Source organism: Astatotilapia calliptera, chromosome 11 (genome assembly GCF_964374335.1).
Source record: "Astatotilapia calliptera chromosome 11, fAstCal68.1, whole genome shotgun sequence".
NCBI lineage: Eukaryota > Metazoa > Chordata > Actinopteri > Cichliformes > Cichlidae > Astatotilapia > Astatotilapia calliptera.
The window spans coordinates 28,192,267-28,214,614 of NC_137432.1; the positions used below are offsets into that span (position 1 = coordinate 28,192,267).

General features: G+C 41.1%; 1 protein-coding gene across 7 annotated transcripts in view; it reads right to left on the reverse strand.

Moving 5' to 3' along the window:
- map7d1a (MAP7 domain containing 1a) overlaps positions 1-22,348 on the reverse strand; it is a 39,737-nt gene that overhangs the window by 2,908 nt on the left and 14,481 nt on the right. For 2 of the 7 annotated variants that reach the window (XM_080308051.1, XM_026184216.2), the window contains exons 2-17: positions 20,739-20,939; positions 18,055-18,123; positions 17,404-17,424; positions 13,191-13,354; positions 12,796-12,907; positions 10,108-10,212; positions 8,929-9,051; positions 8,663-8,808; positions 8,428-8,558; positions 6,812-7,050; positions 6,020-6,296; positions 5,193-5,373; positions 4,243-4,347; positions 2,064-2,114; positions 1,908-1,968; positions 195-276 (exon numbers count right to left, since the gene is read on the reverse strand). In XM_080308051.1, the coding sequence (XP_080164177.1) occupies positions 195-276; positions 1,908-1,968; positions 2,064-2,114; positions 4,243-4,347; positions 5,193-5,373; positions 6,020-6,296; positions 6,812-7,050; positions 8,428-8,558; positions 8,663-8,808; positions 8,929-9,051; positions 10,108-10,212; positions 12,796-12,907; positions 13,191-13,354; positions 17,404-17,424; positions 18,055-18,123; positions 20,739-20,939 (2,068 nt within the window). The remainder of the gene's footprint in view (positions 1-194; positions 277-1,907; positions 1,969-2,063; positions 2,115-4,242; positions 4,348-5,192; positions 5,374-6,019; positions 6,297-6,811; positions 7,051-8,427; positions 8,559-8,662; positions 8,809-8,928; positions 9,052-10,107; positions 10,213-12,795; positions 12,908-13,190; positions 13,355-17,403; positions 17,425-18,054; positions 18,124-20,738; positions 20,940-22,348) is intronic. The other 5 variants (XM_080308047.1, XM_080308046.1, XM_080308050.1 and 2 more) reach the window with 5 other exon arrangements.

A 22,348-nucleotide genomic window follows, 5' to 3' on the forward strand; every position in this document is an offset into this window, starting at 1 on the left:
ATAACTGTTTACTGTTGGCCAGAATCATGGGGCTTCTTGTGTTTTCTCTTGAGGTTTACAGCAACGTGAACCTCCTGCTGATTTGATTCATTGTCAACTCCCAGCTTGGTCTCCTGGCACAAGTTTTGTGCTGTTCATGGTGGTCTTGCATCAATGTGCACACAAAGAAGAAACGAAAGAAGCTTTAGTTTTACCTTTCCTTGACATCGGCCTGTCCGTTTTCTGTTTTGTTGTTGGGAATGCCGACCTCAGGCGTTGGCTGGTAGTCAGCAGATGCTAGAGAGAACAAAGCAATACAGTCATTAAGTGTGACCACAGAGATAAAACATCCCACCCCACACCGTGTGTTAACCCTGAGATGTGTCAGGCTAACCTCAACACACACACGTGTGCATCCTCTTTTTACTCTCTTAAGGAGAATCAGCACTTTTGGTGCTTTTCAACTGTTGGTGATAGTACCCACATTTTTTCTGCGTCGCAGTAACAGGAGACTAGTGTATCTGTTAGTAGTTATTTTTTATCGTCTTATTAGCTCCTATTACTGAGCTGGTACTTTCCTGGTATAGGAGGATATTTGATTAACGTAGGTGTACTGCATTTGATTAAACACATGCATGCTGCAGCTGCAACCACCATTAAAATAAATAAACATTAGCACTGTCAAACTAACTGTTAGAACCAAACACAGAAAAAAGAACTAACATTGAAGACCAGGCTTTATCTAGCCTACATGACTCTCTACAGAATAATATATTTGCAAGCAATCCTGATCTTGCTGCTAAATATCCAAAACACTGTAAAGCAACATAGAGAAAATGATCAGGCTGGACCATAATGCTAAGTAAATAAAAGACATTTTTATTTTCTTTTGACATTGCACACCAGCTGCTAACTTCAGAGTCTTAATAGCTGTGGAGAAACACCTCCCGAGTGGGTACTCAACCCCCAAATCTGCATCCTTTTCAAAACGTTCACAATAAAATGCCAAACTCTAGTCATCATTTTCAAATGGTCATTTAAACATTTGGGTTCGAACATTGAGGTGCAGACGTCCAGTTTTCTGACCTCATGTATATCATAAAACGAAGACATTCACACTCACACATGACGAACTAAAAGGCATTTCTGCCAGGTCTCAATCCACTTAATGGCTCGCTAGTGTCTCCTTGCAATGTGAAATTTGTGAAATTTGACACAAACTGCATTTCCATCTTACTCATTTATAACGTGTGATGTTAAAATTTCGCTAGTAAGGATATTGTTAAGTAGGGAGAGAGTAGTTTATGTCTGAAAACTTTGCAGCAACACATGTATCACTGTTTTATTCAAAGTCTCTCTAATGAATGTAGACTGCTGCAGGCTGTTGCCATAAGGTGACTCTTCCACTCAATTCTCCTCAGTCCGAGGGATTGGACAACAAACTAAGGCCACATGGGTCCTATTCTGCAAAGAGCAACTCCAGCTGTACAGGATATGAGGGGAAATGTATAATAGGCCTTTTAAAAGTGCATCCCTCTCTGAATCTTACTCACAGGGGAACTGATAACAAGCATATGACATATCTGTGCTTTGTTTTGTGCAAGCTATGGAAGAGGTAAAAGAGGTAGACTGATATTTATGTGTACATCAGTGGAAAGTATTTTATAGACGCCAGTAGAATCTACCAAAATTGAGTTCTTTTGAGTTTAATCGAAGCAGTAAAAGTCTAAGAGTATTCTGAACACCAGCTGGCCAGAAGACGTCCACTTTGTTTTAAATCCCTTCCTAGATAACACATTAATGGGAGATGAGTTAAGACAATTATCCTTTGTAATTCAAGCAGATTAAAGGCTAGTAGTGGGTAATGATTTCACTCAGGGATGTTTTGTAAAAGGCTGAGGGGAAGTCCAGACTGATGCTTGGCTTACCTTTGCTACTCTCTGCCTGTTTGTCATTGACATGTTCGACTGGGGAGGACTTTGTCTCTTTCTGTGAAAGTGGGAGAGAATTTCAGTCACTTTTACAGCAAAACTAAGTTTTATTTTTTCAATTTGTAAAAGAAGTTTTGGTTTTTTTAAATGTACCTTGTCACTTCCATCTGTCTTCCGTGTCCTCTTCATGATCTCCTCCAGTCGCTACAAAAGGAAGACAAAATGAATAAATAAAGGAATAAAACAGATAATACCCCACAAGGAACCAGATGCTAATAAGCAGACGTACATTTTCTGTGCACTGGTGGACAACAACGCAATGATACTGGCACTTGTGTTATATCATATTACCAGTAAAACATAGGCTTCATGCAACATCTATAAAAAATATTTGGTTTGACTTGATGAAAATTTGGCTACGCTTATTCGGCTGGACTAGACCACACACCTTGCCGAATTGTTTAGATAGAAGCTAAGGGTTCAACTTTCCCTTTTCATTAGTTCTTTAAAGCAGTCAGGTTATTATGCTCAAAATAAACTGAAGCACATCGGGTGGTGGGTTAGACTAATGAGGGTAAAAACGCTGTTGGTGTACTGAGCTGAAACAATAGTGAATACTGAACAACAGGAAACACAGAAAGGGTAAGCGTGTGCTACACTGTGATATAGAGAACGCTGCATGGGTAATTTGTATGCACAGAGGTTTGAACAACATGAAAATTTTATTTGAGGACACAGCTAGCCTGGGACAGCTAGATCATAGCTGCAGCTGCCACTCATAAAAGTGAGACATTTTTAAGATCCAAGATCATATATGGAGCGCTCACACGCTCACAGCTTTGGTATCTAGTTTGGCATCAAAATGTCTGTTTCAGGAGTAAAGAGTTGTTGTGCTGCTCGAGGTACCTATAAACACCTGTGCTGAGGTAATAAGACTGAGTCACTTAGGTTTGGTAGAGGACTGTAAAAGGAGTTTTGTGTAGTGCGACTGCGGTGCAAGTCTTTGGGGCAGAGGACATGCTGTTCTTGTGGGCTAATTCCTGCCAACAGCAAAACTTCAGCTGGCGGAGCTAGGCCTGACACGCCTAGATAACAGCCTTTCACACATGGAGAGAAGATGAGGAGAGGGAAAGAAAGGCTTAGATAGCCTGCAGAGGCACGATCTTATGTGTGTGATATACTTGAATATATGTTCACCAAAGGCCCAGGTATCAGTACACATGAGAAAGGATCCACACACAGATGACTGACACAGCTAGCTCGCTGTTATTAGTTTTATATATAGCTTAATGCTCATTCACATTGTAAGCCCTATTAAATCATGGCATGCAGACAGCCGATCCAGGATAAGCCAAAAAACATCATTCATCTTGTTTCAGGGATTCAACTTTCTGCGTTTGTCATGTAAAAAGGGCCGACCTCAGGATGAATGTATCTTGGAATATACCACCACCGGGGGAGGAGAGCTTTTGTAAACCGACTACAAAATTGATTTTGGCATTACTCTGTATCGTGCAAGAGAACATTTTCCTCTTTTAAATCAGCCACTGTTTGGAGATGCTGTATTTCGAAAGGAAAAGTTCAACTCCAAATCGAATGTACTTGCATGTAATGCTACTGATGCATTCAGATTGTTATGTCTTGTCATCAATATAAAGGAAAACGATGGCACATGCCTTGAGGTTTTCAAAGTGCCAACAAATGCGTTTTAAAAACTCAGTAGCAATGTCTCCTTCCAGAAATAATGACTTTTAAACATTGTTGTGAGCAATTTCAACTTCTTTTCATCGTCTGCATTTGGAAGGAAACCAAACATGCAGCACAGCTGAGTATGGACACCGTTAATGTTTTCATCTGGTCTTGCTGCCACTAGCATGAGACTGTTATCATAGGCACATGGACACTTTCTTCTGCAGAATGATATCTCAGTGGAGCTACGTGAAACTACTCACAAGTTGATTTATTTATTTATTAGCCACTTTGTCATGATTGCTGTAAAGAGACAATCACTTCTGAGTTTCTCACATGTATTGCATATATTGAGCACCAAGCACGAGTGTTATTTAGTTCAGTTATATTCAAAAGAAGACAGACATTTTTACAATCTACTACACAATCCAGCTCCCACCAAAAATAGATAAACGGCACTACAGGACAGTTAGACAAAAAAACAACTTTGGACTTTAAAAAAAAAAAATTATTCCAAAAAAATCCAAGCTGGGATATTTTTGCATTTATGATCCTTTACAACCCATAAATATCCATTTCCTTTTTGGAATTCAGTTACTTGGCTGAAAGAAACAACATTGGCAGGACAGATGTATGGCCCTACCTTTTTCCTCTCCAGCCTCTCCTGCTCCTCCTTCTGGAAGTGTTTCTCCCTCTCCAGGCGCTGCTTCTCCGCCTCCTCCCGAGCTCTAGCCTCAGCCTCCTCTTTCTGAAACACACACAAGCAAAAATCCAACCACAACTTTAATGGCAGCAGAAGAGGGAAAAAACATCAGCCAAAATAACATGCCTTTTACGTAACAAGGGTGTGGTTGCTCCCTGCAATTATTGTCTACGACCACAAAAGGGATATTTTTCTGTACCTTTGAGCCAAAAGGATCTATTTTCAACATTTACAGCTTCATGGGGGCGATTCAAAGTGAAAGACAACACTTAAGTCTTTGCATAATTCTACTGAAACGTGTTTGACCACAAATGCCACTTCTATGACAAACCACAAGGGGGAGACAAAGCGCCCTGATCTGATAGCAACGTACATACTGCAGTGACACAATTAATCACGACCCCAGAATAATCGATCACTCTGATGAATGGCCACATTCTGTTTTCTGCTTATCAAGCTTCATTGTCATCTGGTTCTCAACAACCACTTCCGCAAACACAAGAAGAATCAATACTGTTCGGGCGGATTATCTGGCAGACTGAAAGGTTAAAGGGGCCACATTCAGTGTCGCTCCATGTTCACCAGATCAGATTAATATTTACCTTTAAAAGACAACAACATCCCAAAATAGGTGACTGGGTTTGTAGGATGAACATGATATCAGACAAGGTCAATGTGAGCAGCACCTGAAAGGGTCTCATTGTTTTCCGTGTACGTTTTGGCATGGTGGGAAGAGTGGAATGATGTGGCAATACAGTGAGTTATCAGCTAGTTATGACTGTTGTCCTGTTTTATGCTCGTCTAACTAACCAGACCTGATGAGTGACTACAAGACTCCTTTAAATACACTTGATACTCTTCTGGAAACCAGGGGCAGGTTGACAGCATACCTGTTTCTGCAGCCGTAAATTCTCCTCCTGCTCAGCTTTGGCCCTTTCCTGAGCCTCCTTCTCCTCTTGCAGCCTCTTCGCTTCATCCCTCTTCCTCTGCTCCTCAGCCATGGCCCGTGCCTCCTCCTCCCTGCGTTGTCTCTCCTCTGCTTCCCTCGCTAAGCGTTCCTCTCTCAGGATCCTGAAGTGTTTGAATACAAGGTTGAGATAAGATTTTTTTTTTAGTTAACCATAAAGTCTCTTGAGATTAAAATCTCTTTTTCAAAGACATTTTATCTACAAAGTCGTCTGCCAAATGCTCCGAATGTCATAAACAATTTAAATTGATTTACTCGTAGTGTAAGCAGTGTGAACGAGAAAGGAAACAATTGGAATTAAGAGTGCCGAAAAAAGATCAAATCAGTTTCCAGGGAGTAAATAGTTACTTGCTGTGGTCAAAATCAAAAATGGTTACACATCTGGAGATAATGCAGAGTCATTCATCTTGAATATGCTTGGATAGTCCATCCAGCCCTTCATGATTTGCCTTACATGTAACCATTTACACAGAATTTGCCCAGAAAATAGCTAAATGTCCAGAGTGGGTTTATTCTGCTGCATAAACAACTACTACTCTATATCTACAGCTTCTTCCTCACAATGATATGCAAAATGTTGTTTTTGCCCAAGTATTTTTTAATATTTATTCCCACTTATAACCTTTTGTACAGGTTTTGGCATAGCTGACAAGAAAAGGAGAATATTACATAGTTCAAAAACTTCCCACAGCTTACAGGAGTTGCATAGTCACCGTTTTGTCTTTGCATGCATTTTAAAAACCAGCTGACCTCTCTTTCTCTTCCTGTTCGCGGCGTTCCTGCTCTTCCCTCTCCCTCTGCTCTCGGGCCTGTCGGCGTTTCTCTGCCAGAATACGAGCCGCCTCTTCTGGGTCATTCGTGCCTGCCATGGGCTTAGCGGATGGAGAGGGTGCAGGTGACACTGCACGCACAGAGGGAGAGGAATTGGCTGGCTCGGGCAAGGAGGAAATGGCGCTGGCTGTGACTGGTGTGCCTGATGCATTGGCAGTAGCTGAGGATACAACAATGGCAGGAGCCACAGGGGAACCTAAAAGAAATAACAGTATTGTAAGCGGAGAGTCACAGAAATGTATTTGCTTTCATAAAGAGATGCCTGTTAATTATTATTAAACTGTAAACAACCACAGCCATTCACCCTACAAATGCAGTAATTATATATTTAAGACTGATTAGCACAGCCTCTTAGCTTTGTGCGAGAGAAGACCCCGACCACGATCTCTGTGTGGCTCATTCAGTGTGCGCCCTTTATTTCCATGACTAATTATGCTTGACGGTAATCTTTGACCACTGTTTCAATTTCACTGCATGTGTTTTTCTGTTCAGTCACAGGCAGAGGGAATCTCTTTGGGAAGACAATAAAAATAGAGAGAAGCTGTTCATAATTGAACTATGTCACCAGTCTGCCACAGGGCTAACACAGAGAGACAGAGTCTACCATCCAAACTCACTTTGGACAAATCATTTCACTAACTGCTTGAATTGATTTGAAATTAATTATAGTCCTGTCTGAAGGACATGATTATCACTCCTTTTTGTACTCACTCTTTTTTTCTTCTGGGGTGGCTGGCCTATGGGGCTGTCTCACTCTCTCAAGAGGGGCAGGTGAAGAGGTCCGGTGGTCTATCCTGGCAGGGGTCCTGGCTCTTTTGGGCCGGGCCTTCGGGGTTGACGGGCTTCCGCGTGCTGACGGAGGCTTGGGGGAGGCAGCAGGGCTGGGAGAGGCAGTTCTGCCCTTGGGTGTGGCAGGGGACGCTGGCCGTTGTCTTGATAAAGGACTAGGACTGGAAAAAAGTAAAAACAAAAGCTGAAGGATGGAAAATTGTGTCAACAGTTCTCAGCGTTGTTCTCTCGTACCACATTATATATTTAGACCTGGCCTGAAATGCTTAAAATGGCACATGTCCTTAAGAAACTCTGACATCGGCACAGGATCTCAGCAGTCAAAGCACTCAAACATTGCATCATGCCTTATAGTGCATTATCAGTTAGCATCCCAGCAATGCAGCACTTGGAGGAACAACATCCATTATGCTGAAGATTTTTTCCCCCCTTGAGCCTCTGGCGCTGACTGCTCTGCCAAGCTCTTTGCTGCCTTTTTGTTGAGTCAAAAGAAATTGATTTTTTTTTTCTTCTTTTCTATCCTTTCTGCCATGGATGTCATTTATTCTGGGACCAGGGGATTAGAGGGTAAATTCTTGGGTATTCACTCAATGCATATGCTCAAGCAATGCATGAAATGTGAAGTCTTTGCAGCACAGACCCAAACCAACCCAGTCATTGACCAGAAACAGGCTGCAGGTCAGGTGCATCCAAGGCTAATCTGGTTTACAATGCAGTTTTTGTTTCTGCGTATTTAAAAGAGTAAAAAGGGTGCGTTATTATAACTTAGATTTCTTAACTGGTTCTAAGGTTATGGAATAATGTAAACTTTAAACTGAGATGGTAGCTTTGACATTTTGACTTTACATGGGGGTTGGAGCTTTTTGCTAGGTTTCCCAGAGGCCAGACATTTATTGAAAATGTTTAGCATTGAACTCAGGTTTCTGTGATTTATTTTTGTGTATATGTGCCAAATGTGGATGCTTCCACGCATGCACTACATGGTCCAGGGCCTGGATTAACTGGTTAGCAACATCTGAACTTTAGTAGTATATATGGTGAATATTTTAATCCACCGATAAAATAAATAAGAATAAGAATATATGAAATTGGCCACCAAATATGCTTAACTCGAGACTGTTGCTGATATGCTGACTATCCAAGAAAACTCTACTGTAAATAAGTTGCATGCTAGCATGCTATCCCCTCACTGATTTCTATATAGGTATGCTATACAGTCTGTTGAGTCTTTATTGTTAGCTTCATTTTGTCTTTCGTTTTTGTAATTTCACTGGATTATTCTTCATCATAAGTTATTGATAGAACCAGTTAGATGATTAGATGATTTACTAACAGAAGATTGATCTGTGAGCTGATATCTGACTAAAATGTGAAAAGCTTAAATTTCTCTGTTCGACTCAAAACTTGTTGATATTCTTTTGACATTTTGTAACTAAATGGAATAAAAATGTTGCACTGCAGCCATAAAATATATATAACTCACAGTACTGATAGTGGTGAAATATTCAAGCCAATATTAAATCTGTTAAGTGTTTTACCTTGGATCAGGTCTATGTCTCATACTAGGTAGAGACTGTCTCTTCTTCAGCACTTTTTCTTTAGTGATGGCACTTTTTTCCATTTCATTCTCCCTTTCTTTGTCTTTCTTTTCCTTCTTGTTTTTATCCATCTGTATAAAGATGGAAAATATCAACATGCAAAGCAAAAAGAAGCAGATTTGAAACGGCATATAGATTATATAATAATGTCATATAGGTAATTATGCAGACTTACAGGTGTGGAGCTCCGCCTGCGTTGACGCTGGGTGATATCTGGTGAGCTGGACGTCACCCTCCAGCGGTCAGAGCAGCGGTGGTGCGGCTGATGGCCACACAGGGTCAACGGACTTGCTGAGGCTGAACGAGGGCAGAGAGGAGAGTCTAAAGAACAGAGCAACAAATAATTAAGCCTTGCCAACATTTATATACTAATAGTATTCACTAAATTCACACTGACGGCAACAACTCATTTGAGGCTTTTAAAAAAAGAAGAAAACTTACGACCGTCTTTTCCATTTGTGAGGACACTAGCAGCACTGCGGCTCCGGGCGAGGAAAGAAAGAGTTGGTGTCATCAGCCGGTCGACTATGCTGCTCTCCCACGGACTCAACGCAAGGCTGCGCGCTGCAAGAAGGAAAAATAAAATAATTCAATTATCTCCAAAGATACATGATAATGGGATGCCGTGAACCAGAGGAAGCTTTGTTATATCTCAGCTCACATTCGTGGTTAAACGGGAAATGTTACTCCTCACCCAACACCAAATGTAAAGTGTAGAAGTGTAGTGTAGAACTGCATCTGCAATCCAGAAGAACCATACAATAAACCAATAAAACACCAGTACCACTTAAAGAAGAAAAATAGGCCAGTATATGTGTCCACTGTAACCTTGACCTGCATGGGTATGACCGAGGAGAAGAGGGGTTATTGGTAATTCTTTTGTAGACAGCCTTGTGCACAAACGGAGAAGAAGCAGAATCCTGCGTCTCATTTGGGTGTAAGATGTAGAATGAGTAAGGTTTGGGAGTTTTAACTGTGACGGGAAAAAAGACAAGTGAGGAAGTTACCCGTCGATTTTTTTTCTACCAGTACAGAGGAACAGTACCTGCTCCGAGGAGAATACATTAAGAAAATGCTGACTCACTGACTAACTTTCTTCTCTGACTGTGTAGAAGTATGCAGTGGCCTTGTTAACTGTAGAGCTATAAAAAGCTATACTCATCTTAAGCTTGGAGACACAAACTCGATTTAAAGAAATCAACAAAAACCAATTAAATCAATAAAAACATTTAAGACAAAAAGACGGCTGTGATTCAGTACGTTATGGTGACAAATGGACACAAAAGGACTGGGCACATCAGGAATGAAAAGGCCATCACCACACAATTAACCAACCAAAGGACAGTAAAACGCCACTAGGAATACTCCCATATCAAAATATGAGCATGCAGAGCATGTCAAACAAAACCACAACCCAAAGTTTGGAATGAAAAAAAAAAAACTTGTGATTTTTGGAAGATGGAAATGGGTCTAATATCAACCATCAAGCAAGAAGAGGATTGAAATCAAAGGGGAAGAAGTAACTGAAAAAAGACAATGATGGACGGGTTCGGTAGTGCTGGCAGTGTCAGAATGATGGACATTTAAAACAGGAGCGGGGCATTCCAGATGTAGCCTTACTTCTGTTGGGCGAGTTCCAGAGCGTGGCGGAGGACTTGGAGAGTCGCTTGTTTATAACAGAGTCCACGTGTTTGGGCAGGTTGACCGTTGAAACAGAGCATCTGCCTAAGAAGCCAAGAGAGCGCCACACAGATGTTCACACAGGTCACATGGTTTGAGAAGAAGATGTGGAGCTTGTGTGACGTCATGGGCTATGCTGAGGTGATGCCTTTACAAATTTATACCCACTCACTGTAAAGGCAACGACACCAAGTGTAATCCAACCCAATCCAAGGCTATTCTTGTGTGCTGACCGCACAATACCATCCATTGATTACAAACATCCACACAGGAAGAGATCTGTTCACCTCTGCAAGCCTTCAAGTGTACAGACAGACCACCCGTGGCACAAAACATGCATTTAAAGAATGATATTTCTTTGTGGATACTCCTAACAAAGTGTCACATAACCAAACTCTAACTGTACTGTAGCACAGTATTATTACTCTTACAATCAGATATTGTTTCTGCGAGCTCAATGAAGTGGAAGTGAAAGAAATATTATTTTTGTTTTGCTTCTTCTTGTTTCTTTTCCAAATAACTCTGTACCACTTCCTCTGCACAGTTTCTATCAGCACAATTTTGTTGGTGAGCAAGTAACTCCAGTAAAACTACCACCAGTGATGTTTGTGGATTCTTCAACGTAACCTGGACATGACTTCAATTTAAAAAGTTATGTTAATTTTTAGGTGTTAAGAACACATACACTAAATTTGATACAACTTATAAGCACTCAGCCTCAATTTATATAATCTAGTGCAAACAACTCTCATAGCTACATTAACTAACTAAGGAAATATCTGCATTTATCTACTATTGCAAGTCAAATATAGAAGGAACCTTTAAAAGCCGCCTCTTCAGGCCACTAAAACAAACCCAGTGAAAAGAATGGCACATTAAATACAACCCTGACAAGGAAACATGTGATGGGAAGTGGCTACAGGGAAATGTAAACTAATTTCAAAGCTGCTGACGTAAACTGGCGCTTCAAAAGAGCAACCATCCATGTGCAATACTTGTATCTGTCCCAATTTCATATCCCTTAAACACAGTCCAATCGATGGATAACCTTCTCTTTCTCCAAATGACTTGGACAATTTAGTGGTCACGGAGGTGCAGCATTAAAGTCGGCTGAGCATGACTGTGGGTTTAAACACACAAATCCAGCACATGATGCAGTATGCTCTTTGATTGAGGCTAAGATGTATACATCTGAGCATTTCCAAAGGACAAAAACAAACATCTAGAGCTCTCAAATGTTCCACTGGCGCCTATTTACACTTGTTTACTCCCATCATCTGACCGACAGCAGGCTGGTGAGTGAGGGAGGAAAAGGAGATTGGTTTGAGTGTCCATAATTCCCCTGGCATATGGCTGAAGCGATTACATGGCATAAAATGGAACATGGGACACTTCATGTTCACAGGAGCTCACGGTACAGAAGCATTCATCAAAGCGTACCACCAAGGCTCTGATCTAATTGGCTGTTGGACTGTCAAGACACTTATTAGCCCCAAATTAAGCAACTGCATACAACAAATTGAATCTTGTTGCTAGTCAGCGGTGCCGTGCTACTTACTGCAACACACATACACTTTGTGCAATCAATACAGTCTGGTCACGATCAGTGGCTAAGAGCCGTGTAACAGTGTGTTCAAGAGACAAAACAGTGTGTACTGACAGAAATGCGTTCAAGGAGGAAAAGCGTGACTGATGTAGTAAAGACATATCCAGTTTAAAATATAACAGAGTACTGCTGGCATCATCTGCCTGTCATAACACTGCAAATGTCTAAGCTATTGATTACTGCTGGGAATAAGAAGCAGGCAATAAAATTTGTTTTGGTGTATCATCTGAACAAGGTGATAATGCACCAATTTCATACTGCAGCACATCTAAATGCTTTGGCGGTGTTACCGATATGGTTTCATACTATCAAATATTTGTTTGGTGTTAAATCCATCAAACAAATATTGATGTCTGCTCCATCAAGAGAATGTATGCCAATGTAAAATTGACCACCACGCGAATTGGAAAACTATAACAGCTGTAATATTTTACAGGCCAAATGACCAACTTTAGCAGAAAAAAAGAGAAAGCGAAGGAGAATTTGATGTGCAATTATTTTAAACTGCATCATTAAAGCAGGTCTGTTATCTGTTTCTTTATTTTGTCATCTACATAATGTTGGCCAAAGTTTGAAATGGGATCAGCCAACAGCCCAGACTTCAGGCTGCTTTAAACTCTTAATTTCATACAGCTTTTCTGCTACTCTTTGCTATGAATGATGTCATTGACCACAGATATCTTTAATAAGGCCATCTCAGACACACGGTTCTGAGTGTGAGCGTAGATGACAAACACAGCTGCTTTTCCCATCTTCTGTCTATAAGAGGCAGCCTATCAGAACAAAGCTGACTAAAAAGGAAGAGAAAAAGACTTCAAATAGTTTGTTTCAAACAGCAAATGAAACAAACAAAGGTTAATAGGGACCATTTTGAACAATGATCATGCAAAGTTGCTATAGCTGAAACATGAAAGTCCCATTAAAAAAAACAGATCCAAGTATAACTGATATAAGTAATACTGAGGCAAAATAATTTTCTCCTCAGAAAAACTACATTATCTAGGAGGCACCAGTATACTCACCCTCTTTCTGGCTTGAGTTCTGGCTTAGTGCACCAGCCCACGACCATCTCTGCTGTCGGATTTCTGCCCACGTCTTCTTTGTTGACCTGTTGATGGCCGCCTGATACCGTTCCTGAAACAGATACCAGAACAGATATCAGTCTTTAGCATGTGAATTCATTTTAAGTCTATATGGAGGGATGGCATGTATGTCTGTGAACTGAGCAGCCTGAATCCTGTGTAGCTGATGAGTCCCTGACGAAAATCCTAAATCCCTAAATTGAAACTAGCAGCTGACCTAGTTCAGGTGCTCTCCCACAGACAGAGTGCATTGAAATTTCACCTTAAAATCTAGCAGTCATCACTTTCAAAGGTGCTGAAGCATCACATTACATGTATTGCTTTTCCAAACATACTTTGTTTTTCTCTAGTTTCTGTTTTTGTCTCTCCTCCAAGGCCGTTCGCCGCTTTTCCGCCTTGATCCGCTGCTCCTCGAGCTTCCTGCGTCGTTCCTCCAGCTGTTGCTCCCTGAGCTGCCGCGCCTTTTCCTCCTTCTCCAGCCACTGGGTCTTTTTGGCCGCTAAGAGAAGGCAGATAATATAGTCAGGAGAGAAGATATTTTCCAGTTGAGTGCTGAAAAAGTAAAGTCCTGTCTCCCTCCACTGTTCGATCAGAATAATATATAACACCCCAATTCTACTCTCTATGAGAGTCACTACTTGGCATGTTGGGAGAAAAAAAAACAATAATCCCAACATTGAAGCAATCCCAAAATCAAGCAACTCTGATGTTTTAAATTACATAAAGCAGTTTTTGAAAAACAAATTTGGTCTTCGCATCAGACCTCTTTTTGAGTTTGGAAAAAATAAATTCAATACTGCATAAAACCAAATTAGATGGATGCAGGACTTCTGAACTGACATTTTTATGTCATCGTAATCGCATACAGCTTACACTTCAGCTTCAGTAAACCACACACTTTGATATGGAAATCACCTCTTTGTCACAGAGCCATTCAAAAACAGCGTGAAGGAGGCTTTTGCAGCTGCCTCTGTGTACACAACTCTTCGTACTTCTTTAAACTACAAACCTCCACAAACAATCGGCTTTTCAAAGAAGTAAAGCTTTGCGCCCTGAAGCACTTGATGCACCAAAATCAACTGATAGTGGATTTCAGACTAGAGTGATGGATAATTGCAGAGGCACTGGAGGCTAGGGGATCTGAAATTTATAAAAGTTATACTGAGGCCCTGCATGTCAGCATCTTGCAGAAAACACTTCTAACTGCTGCAGTGCATATATCAGAGTTCGATGGCCCCGATTTGAGACGTACCTTAACTCTACCTTCCACGGACTTAAAGCTTTAGGGAACTTTAAGTAGAGCACAGTGGAAACTGTTTTATAATTCACCTATTGTGCAGTGATGAGACGAGTAGGGGGAGGAAATAGATCCCAGCGCCTACAAATGCAGTTTTCCACATCCAGTTTTTCCTCCCTTCTCAGAAGGGAAACCTTTAGGTCACACAAGTGTTTCCACTCTTTCCATGCAAGTCAGGTCTGTGACATTTGATGGTTACGTTTTTAAATTTGATTCTCTCACAGTTGCAATGGTTCTTCAGAACATACAGTGGGGCAAAAAAGTATTTAGTCAGCCACCGATTGTGCAAGTTCCCCCACCTAAAATGATGACAGAGGTCAGTAATTTGCACCAGAGGTACACTTCAACTGTGAGAGACAGAATGTGAAAAAAAAAATCCATGAATCCACATGGTAGGATTTGTAAAGAATTTATTCGTAAATCAGGGTGGAAAATAAGTATTTGGCCAATAACAAAAATACAACTCAATACTTTGTAACATAACCTTTGTTGGCAATAACAGAGGTCAAACGTTTACTATAGGTCTTTACCAGGTTTGCACACACAGTAGCTGGTATTTTGGCCCATTCCTCCATGCAGATCTTCTCGAGAGCAGTGATGTTTTGGGGCTGTCGCCGAGCAACACAGACTTTCAACTCCCGCCACAGATTTTCTATGGGGTTGAGGTCTGGAGACTGGCTAGGCCACTCCAGGACTTTCAAATGCTTCTTACGGAGCCACTCCTTTGTTGCCCGGGCGGTGTGTTTTGGATCATTGTCATGTTGGAAGACCCAGCCTCGTTTCATCTTCAAAGTTCTCACTGATGGAAGGAGGTTTTGGCTCAAAATCTCACGATACATGGCCCCATTCATTCTGTCCTTAACACGGATCAGTCGTCCTGTCCCCTTGGCAGAAAAACAGCCCCATAGCATGATGTTTCCACCCCCATGCTTCACAGTAGGTATGGTGTTCTTGGGATGCAACTCAGTATTCTTCTTCCTCCAAACACGACGAGTTGAGTTTATACCAAAAAGTTCTACTTTGGTTTCATCTGACCACATGACATTCTCCCAATCCTCTGCTGTCTCATCCATGTGCTCTCTGGCAAACTTCAGACGGGCCTGGACATGCACTGGCTTCAGCAGCGGAACACGTCTGGCACTGCGGGATTTGATTCCCTGCCGCTGTAGTGTGTTACTGATGGCGACCTTTGTTACTTTGGTCCCAGCTCTCTGCAGGTCTTTCACCAGGTCCCCCCGTGTGGTTCTGGGATCTTTGCTCACCGTTCTCATGATCATTTTGACCCCACGGGATGAGATCTTGCGTGGAGCCCCAGATCGAGGGAGATTATCAGTGGTCTTGTATGTCTTCCATTTTCTGATGATTGCTCCCACAGTTGATTTTTTCACACCAAGCTGCTTGCCTATTGTAGATTCATTCTTCCCAGTCTGGTGCAGGTCTACAATACTTTTCCTGGTGTCCTTCGAAAGCTCTTTGGTCTTGGTCATGGCGGAGTTTGGAGTCTGACTGTTTGAGGCTGTGGACAGGTGTCTTTTATACAGATGATGAGTTCAAACAGGTGCCATTCATACAGGTAACGAGTGGGGGACAGAAAAGCTTCTTACAGAGGACGTTACAGGTCTGTGAGAGCCAGAGATTTTCCTTGTTTGAGGTGACCAAATACTTATTTTCCACCCTAATTTACGAATAAATTCTTTACAAATCCTACCATGTGAATTCATGGATTTTTTTTTCACATTCTGTCTCTCACAGTTGAAGTGTACCTCTTGTGCAAATTATTGACCTCTGTCATCATTTTAAGTGGGGGAACTTGCACAATCGGTGGCTGACTAAATACTTTTTTGCCCCACTGTAGGTGTGGGTTGCAGGAGGAAATGAGCTGGATACTGGCTGGGGTCTTGACGGTTACAGTGTACCAGAGTGACACTGACATTCCTCAACTCTCTCCTGACAGTGATCAGCGCTGACAAGCAGCATCTAGACCTGCTACAGTATGGCCATTAAATAGTCATTGCCAAAGGGCTGCGCTAACCCTGGTACATTAAGTATTTATACCTCCTCACCAAAGATGGACAGGGTATGAGAGTAGCATCTATCTATGCAACTATAACAGAACAAATCCAATAGCAGATGAGCTCGTATATGTAGATTTTTTTTCTACTTATACCTCTGCTACTAGAAATGGTTCTGGCGATATAAGATCCCTTAAGCTGATATTGTAAACACAAGCTTTAGCAGGATCGCATCTTTTATCCCAAGCTGGCTGAGAGTATTAGATCAGACCCCTACCATCTGGCGTACCACGGTGATCACCCAATTAGACTGATCCACAGTATGAAGTCTGCTGACCTCATCTTACTGCAATCCAACACAAATTTGGATTAGACAGCAAAGCTTTACAGAAAGTACGAGTGTGACAACAACTAGCTTTAAAAAAAGAACTGCGTTGTGTGACTTTCACGCAAGTATCGCGGTGCGTACAGGCTGGGTGATATACAACTCGGCTCAGTATCTGAACACTAATTTGCATATTTTCCCTTTTAAGAACATTTTGAACTTTTTTTGTCCTGTTTGGCAACAAAGTTGTTTATATATAATTTCACAGCCAAGATAAATTCGGCAGATGATTATCATGGTGGTTTTGTGGCTTGGTGTTTGTACTTTTTTTTTTTTTTTAATCCGAAGAGTTTTGTGGTGACTGCTGTTAGAACGTGGATAAACAACAGTCAGTGTAAGGGCGGGCTTCTCGTCACCCACAACTTCCTGTTAAGTAACAGGGTTTTCACACATAAATGATGATTTAGTGAGTACATGATTTTTGTTTAAGTCATATTTATGATGTTCAGAGAAAGGGAGGATGAAATTTTAAATTTTTGTCACAGGAAAAGAGGAGGATTAAAACAAGAAACATGGGGATTAAATAAATGAAAAGGCTCTAGGGCTGGGTTTTATTACCAAAAGTCAATATGCAAGTTTTGTCTTTGCAGCACTTAACTTGATTTTTTTTTTTTAAAGTGTAATTATGCTTTAAAATTTACAAAAAAGCTTTATTTTTGTTACACTATTACTGAAACAGTAGTCATTATTCTACATGCTGCTTCTCTTTATAGGCAGGATAATTGAGCTTTTGGTGCATTCCCCAGCTCTAGCTTTTACTACTGAACTTTATTAAGCTGAAACTGAATGATCAAAAGGGGTATTCATTGGCACCACCACCACCACCACCACAAAAACACAGGTGAGTGGCTTACCTTGCAACTTGCTGAGCTCTTCTGCAGGAGTAAAGGGTGAGAGAAAAGATAGAGGCAGCTGTCAATCATGCAAAGCAGTGCATGGCAAGTAGGCAAGTGATAATGTGAGAGCCACGTGTTAAACAAAAAGAGAGACAACTCATAGGTGCTGAGAGAGCTGTGACATTTCTTGAAAATGCATCAGTGTAAGTTGGGGCACTTTCTCGGCTTTCACAACTCGTCATAAGTTATAAAAGTTATAAAATATTCAGCCCCATCAACGTGTACGTTTTTGTCATTCGTGCAGCATTTTTGAACAATGTAATGTGTATCAGTTGAGCTAAAGCAATGATTTTGTTCATACAAAAACAATAAATAAGCGTCTTGATAGTGCTCAAGACTGTTTCAGCATGCATGCAGAAAACAGATGCTCACTTGTCTCTGGTAAAATGGTGGCTTGGCTTTTACTGATTTTGGCCCATTTTCTGTAGAAGTCCAAACTACCTTTTTATCCTCTCCAAGTGTCTGTGTGTATAATGTTGAGCATGCCTTTTGCAGCCTAAAGCCAACCCAGTAGCCAATCAACTGCTAACAACCTCCTCCACCCTAACACCAGGTGGAGCTCTCTATCCATTTAAAAGAAATGGCCTCCCACCCCTGGTTTTTACTTACCTAGATATTTCGCTTTCTCCTCTCGCCGCTCTTTTGCAAGCTTCTGCCTGTCTTCTGACTTCATGGCATCTAAGATTAGAATGAAGGCAGAAGAAAGAGGATTAATGATAGGTATCACCTTGCATCATCCAAACTGATTAAATCATCTCCAGACACTTTATATATTGGAAATTGTGGTTATTATATAGCGTTTTTCTACTCTACTTGGGGACTCAAAATGCTTTATCCAGCATGTCTTATTCTCTCTCTCTCCCTCACACACACACACACACACACACACACACACACACACACACACACACACACACACACACACACACACACACACACACACACTGAATCATTCAGTATCTGCAGATTTCTAGCATTGCATCTCCCAGTACTTAAAATGATACCTATTTGAAACACACCTACTAAGATATCAGTTAAAGCCGACTAGTCAAGGGCACCTTTTGAAGATATAAAGAATACATCATTTAATCATAAGTTCTACAATCTTCTAAAAGCCCCACAGAAAACCACTCCATTTCAAACCATCCTCAGCTGCAAACTGACTTGAGGCATCAATGATGCATCTGACCTCATATAAATAGAAATGCAGTAAATGCCTTCTTCACTGCTATAAAGTCATTGCAGCGATGGCTTTTTAATCTCTAAATGGCTCCACAAGAAAATCCATGGCATAATGCATTGACAGGAAACTTACTGACTGACTGACTAATATCACAATTTCAACACTAATGCACAACCTAGGGCTACAGATAATGTGTATTCTATTATCTAGATTAAGATACAACAGGAAAAAATTAAGAAAATTCTGCCAGCAAGCCAATCCCATCAAAATAGAAGCAGTAGCATGTGGCAAATACCAGAAATCTCGTAGTGTGGGTGACTTGAATATGTTATAACTAAATTATATAAACATAGCTTTCTGACACAGTAATTTAAATTTTGGGCATGTCTAGTGAAAAATGCTCAAACAAGCCAAAGGCACACTTTGTCTTGGTATGTGAGCCTAAGAATATATCAATAAAGATCATTTACAACTAACAAAAACAGTCAGTGGAACAGTGTGTTGAGATGTGGTTGGTAACCCATATTAAATTAACACTTATAGTTGATGTTAAAACAGATTTAAATTGGGGAAAGGTTAATTATTTTTTTCTGTAATTGCATGTTTTTTTCTCAACAGTATGTATGCAACTCATTTCTGCAGACTTCAAATGAATTACTGTGAAATACCATTTCTACCACAGCCAACATACCCTAGTACCACCCACTGAGAACAGTGACACGGAAGGCATTCTTGAGCCTTTAGTCTACATCATCCTCCTCGATCTTTACGGTCCAGATGTTCAGCATCAATCACAAAGGAAATCACTCCTCAGCAACATCGAATAGGGGGAGGTGTGAATCATGAAGACGAAAACAATCTGCCATGCAGCCTCCCCTAAGAACAACTCCTGACCTACATTGATATTTATAGTATGTTGGAAATGCCATGTGCGTGGCCTTGGTAAGTGTTACTTGCTGATGTTCGCAACTCACCACCATGTTAATCATAAAGTCAAATGTACAAGGTGTCCAAGAGGAAAACAGACTGGCCTAGAAAATACTACGAGGTGCGGCATCTGAGTTTCAGACTGTTCACGCTTGCTCTTAAAATGTCAGTTCTGTTATTTCTTTGGCTCCGATCTTTACAAATGGAGCAGCACAGGATATACGGATTACTGGGGTAGTAGTCAGGATGCAAGAAAATGAGCATGCTTAAGAGACTTTCACTAAGATAACAATTTGGCCTTTGCCACCATTAACATCTGGCATAATCACAACACTGAAACAAACATTGCAAGAAGCGACGCAACCAGAATCTTTTGGACAGAAGTCAGACTGAACCGTCTAGCAAAACTGTTTAAACAGCAAAGGCAGTTTCCTTAAAGAGTCATTTGCATGATAGCTGTGTGTAAGGTGCACACCTTACATAAAGTTTGGAGACCCAGGACAGGGCAAACTTTGGCAAATAAACCAAGAACTCTCAATGAGGTATCCAGCTGTGCAGTATTTTCTAAGATTGGGAGACACCTGGAACTTGTGGGGGTGTAGTCCTGTCACTTTACTCTAAGAGAATAAAGATCATGACCACAGTAAAATGTTATTAGCTGAAAAATAAAAAGAAATAAGGTTGGGTTTTTTTTTTTTTTAAGAGAAAGGCACTTCTTGTACAGAGTCCTAGTGGAACAACTACAGTGCAAATGGCACGTAAACCTCAATGCCTTCTTGGAAAAACTCTTTGAAATGGAAATTTCAATATAGGTTCCATCTGCAGACCGTTCATTGGAGATTAGTGCATAGCAGTGATCACCAATAGCTATCCACTTACCAAAAGCTAATTTGTTCATATTCTGCAGGCTAAGCTGTTCTCACATAACATAACATCCTGTGCAGCGACTGTTCCAACACATAAAGATAACCTGCAGCAGCACTATTGGATTTTGCTTTGTGTCTGAAAGCCTGTGGTCACTGTGACTCCAATACTGGCCAAAGAGAGTTGAGTTCACTCCAACTTAATGCAAAAGTGTAATTATACCATTACCAGTCAGCCAAATTCAGCCTCCATTAATTTTAAGCAGCTAAATGCTATCTAAGGAACACCTCAAAAGATAAAATCTTTCATTTTTGCTCACCTCGTTTTGACTTGAGGGCTGGTGATGCTGGTGACGCAGGTGATCGAGAGATAATGTCAGATTTTGAAGGGGTCGTCCGTCTTCGGTCTGTATCTTTCTTAGCTGGAGAATCCATCCTCTCGGTGTTGTCCGTCTTCAAAGGACTGCTTTCCCCCTCTGGATCAGGTCTCACAGGGTTTGTGTTTAGAACTGGGCAGGGAGCTGATGGAACAGAAAAATACAAAATAAATTTAAGTTAGTAAATGAAGAGCCAAAAGGTAACAGGAATCCGTAACTCAACCTGTTTATCTTCATTCCATGTACTACTGAGCCTACGAAGTAGTTCAGTGTGCATGATGTAAATTTCTTGAAGTGTGAGGTGGAGCCGACTGATGGGAGAGGATCTTTAAGAACAACATTCTCACCACCGAAAGAAAATAATCCAACTGAACACTGCAAAAGTAATGAGTGAGATGTCTCTGTTTCTGTACAAAATTCTTCCAAAGACTGAAAAATATTATCAATTGCAGAGATTGCACCATTTGTCAAGAAGCACGAGATGATAAGTCCAAAGCCTCCTTTTCTGTCTCTACACATAATAGCATTTCTACTGTGCTACCGATTTATTGACAGACTGGCCTGTACAAATAGCCTGAGTCTCTGGCAGAGCAAAACACTGTAATTGCTTTTTGGCATCCTGACGATTCTATTGAGTCACTGGAAAACAAAATCAGAGTAATCATCTATCCAAAAATGGTTAAACTTCCTGTTTTTAATGAAAACGACTCAGGAGCACACAGTTTAGGTTCAGCAGTCATCTGTAGATTTTTTTTTTTTGGGGAAGGGGGCTGGGGTGGCCTTTTAGGGCGGCAGCTTCACTAATAGCACTATGACTCACATTTGGCAGGCTGCTGAACTTGAATCTCTAACTCAAACATTAGTTTGCCCAGGCTTTGACGGTCAAACAAAGATCCTCATGGCAGGGACACTTGGCTTTGTCCACTCAGCACTGTATCCCTGCACTCCCCGTGGAACCATGTTGGGGAACAGTGTTTTCTGTATAGTGTCTGAAGGTACACACTGGGGCAACATGCTGTAAATTATTCAGACTTATCCAAAAACAGCACAGACAGTTGGGGGCTGTCACACAAAGACAGTGAGTGCGCTGAAGATTTACTATAGAAATGCTGTGCTGTTCAACAGTTTGCACAGAAAAGGAACAATCAGCAGCGAGGCCAATTCTGTGCAGCTTCAAAGGGAATTGATCAATTTTTGTGTAAACTGTACAGTGTGCCTCTTAAGCCTTAAACGGACTGTGGAACTCAATGCGCGCACACACACACGTCTGTACGTCTGCTGCCTTGTCCATAAAAACCTGAAAACAGTCTGTATGGATGAGTGTCATCCAAGAGCGTTGGTCAACCTTCAACTACTGCAACTGCAGACACTTGGTAGAATTCAAAAAGTAATAAAGACATGGGGCAGAGGTTGTCTGAACTCTGCTTGGCACATAGGCTATGTAAGCAATCTGGGAAATGAAGCCTGTTGCTGATGAACCTGAACTGCACAAAGGCTGACAGGCAGTAAGAGTCTATGAAAGAGTTCAGCTGGGAGACAAGACAATGCAATTT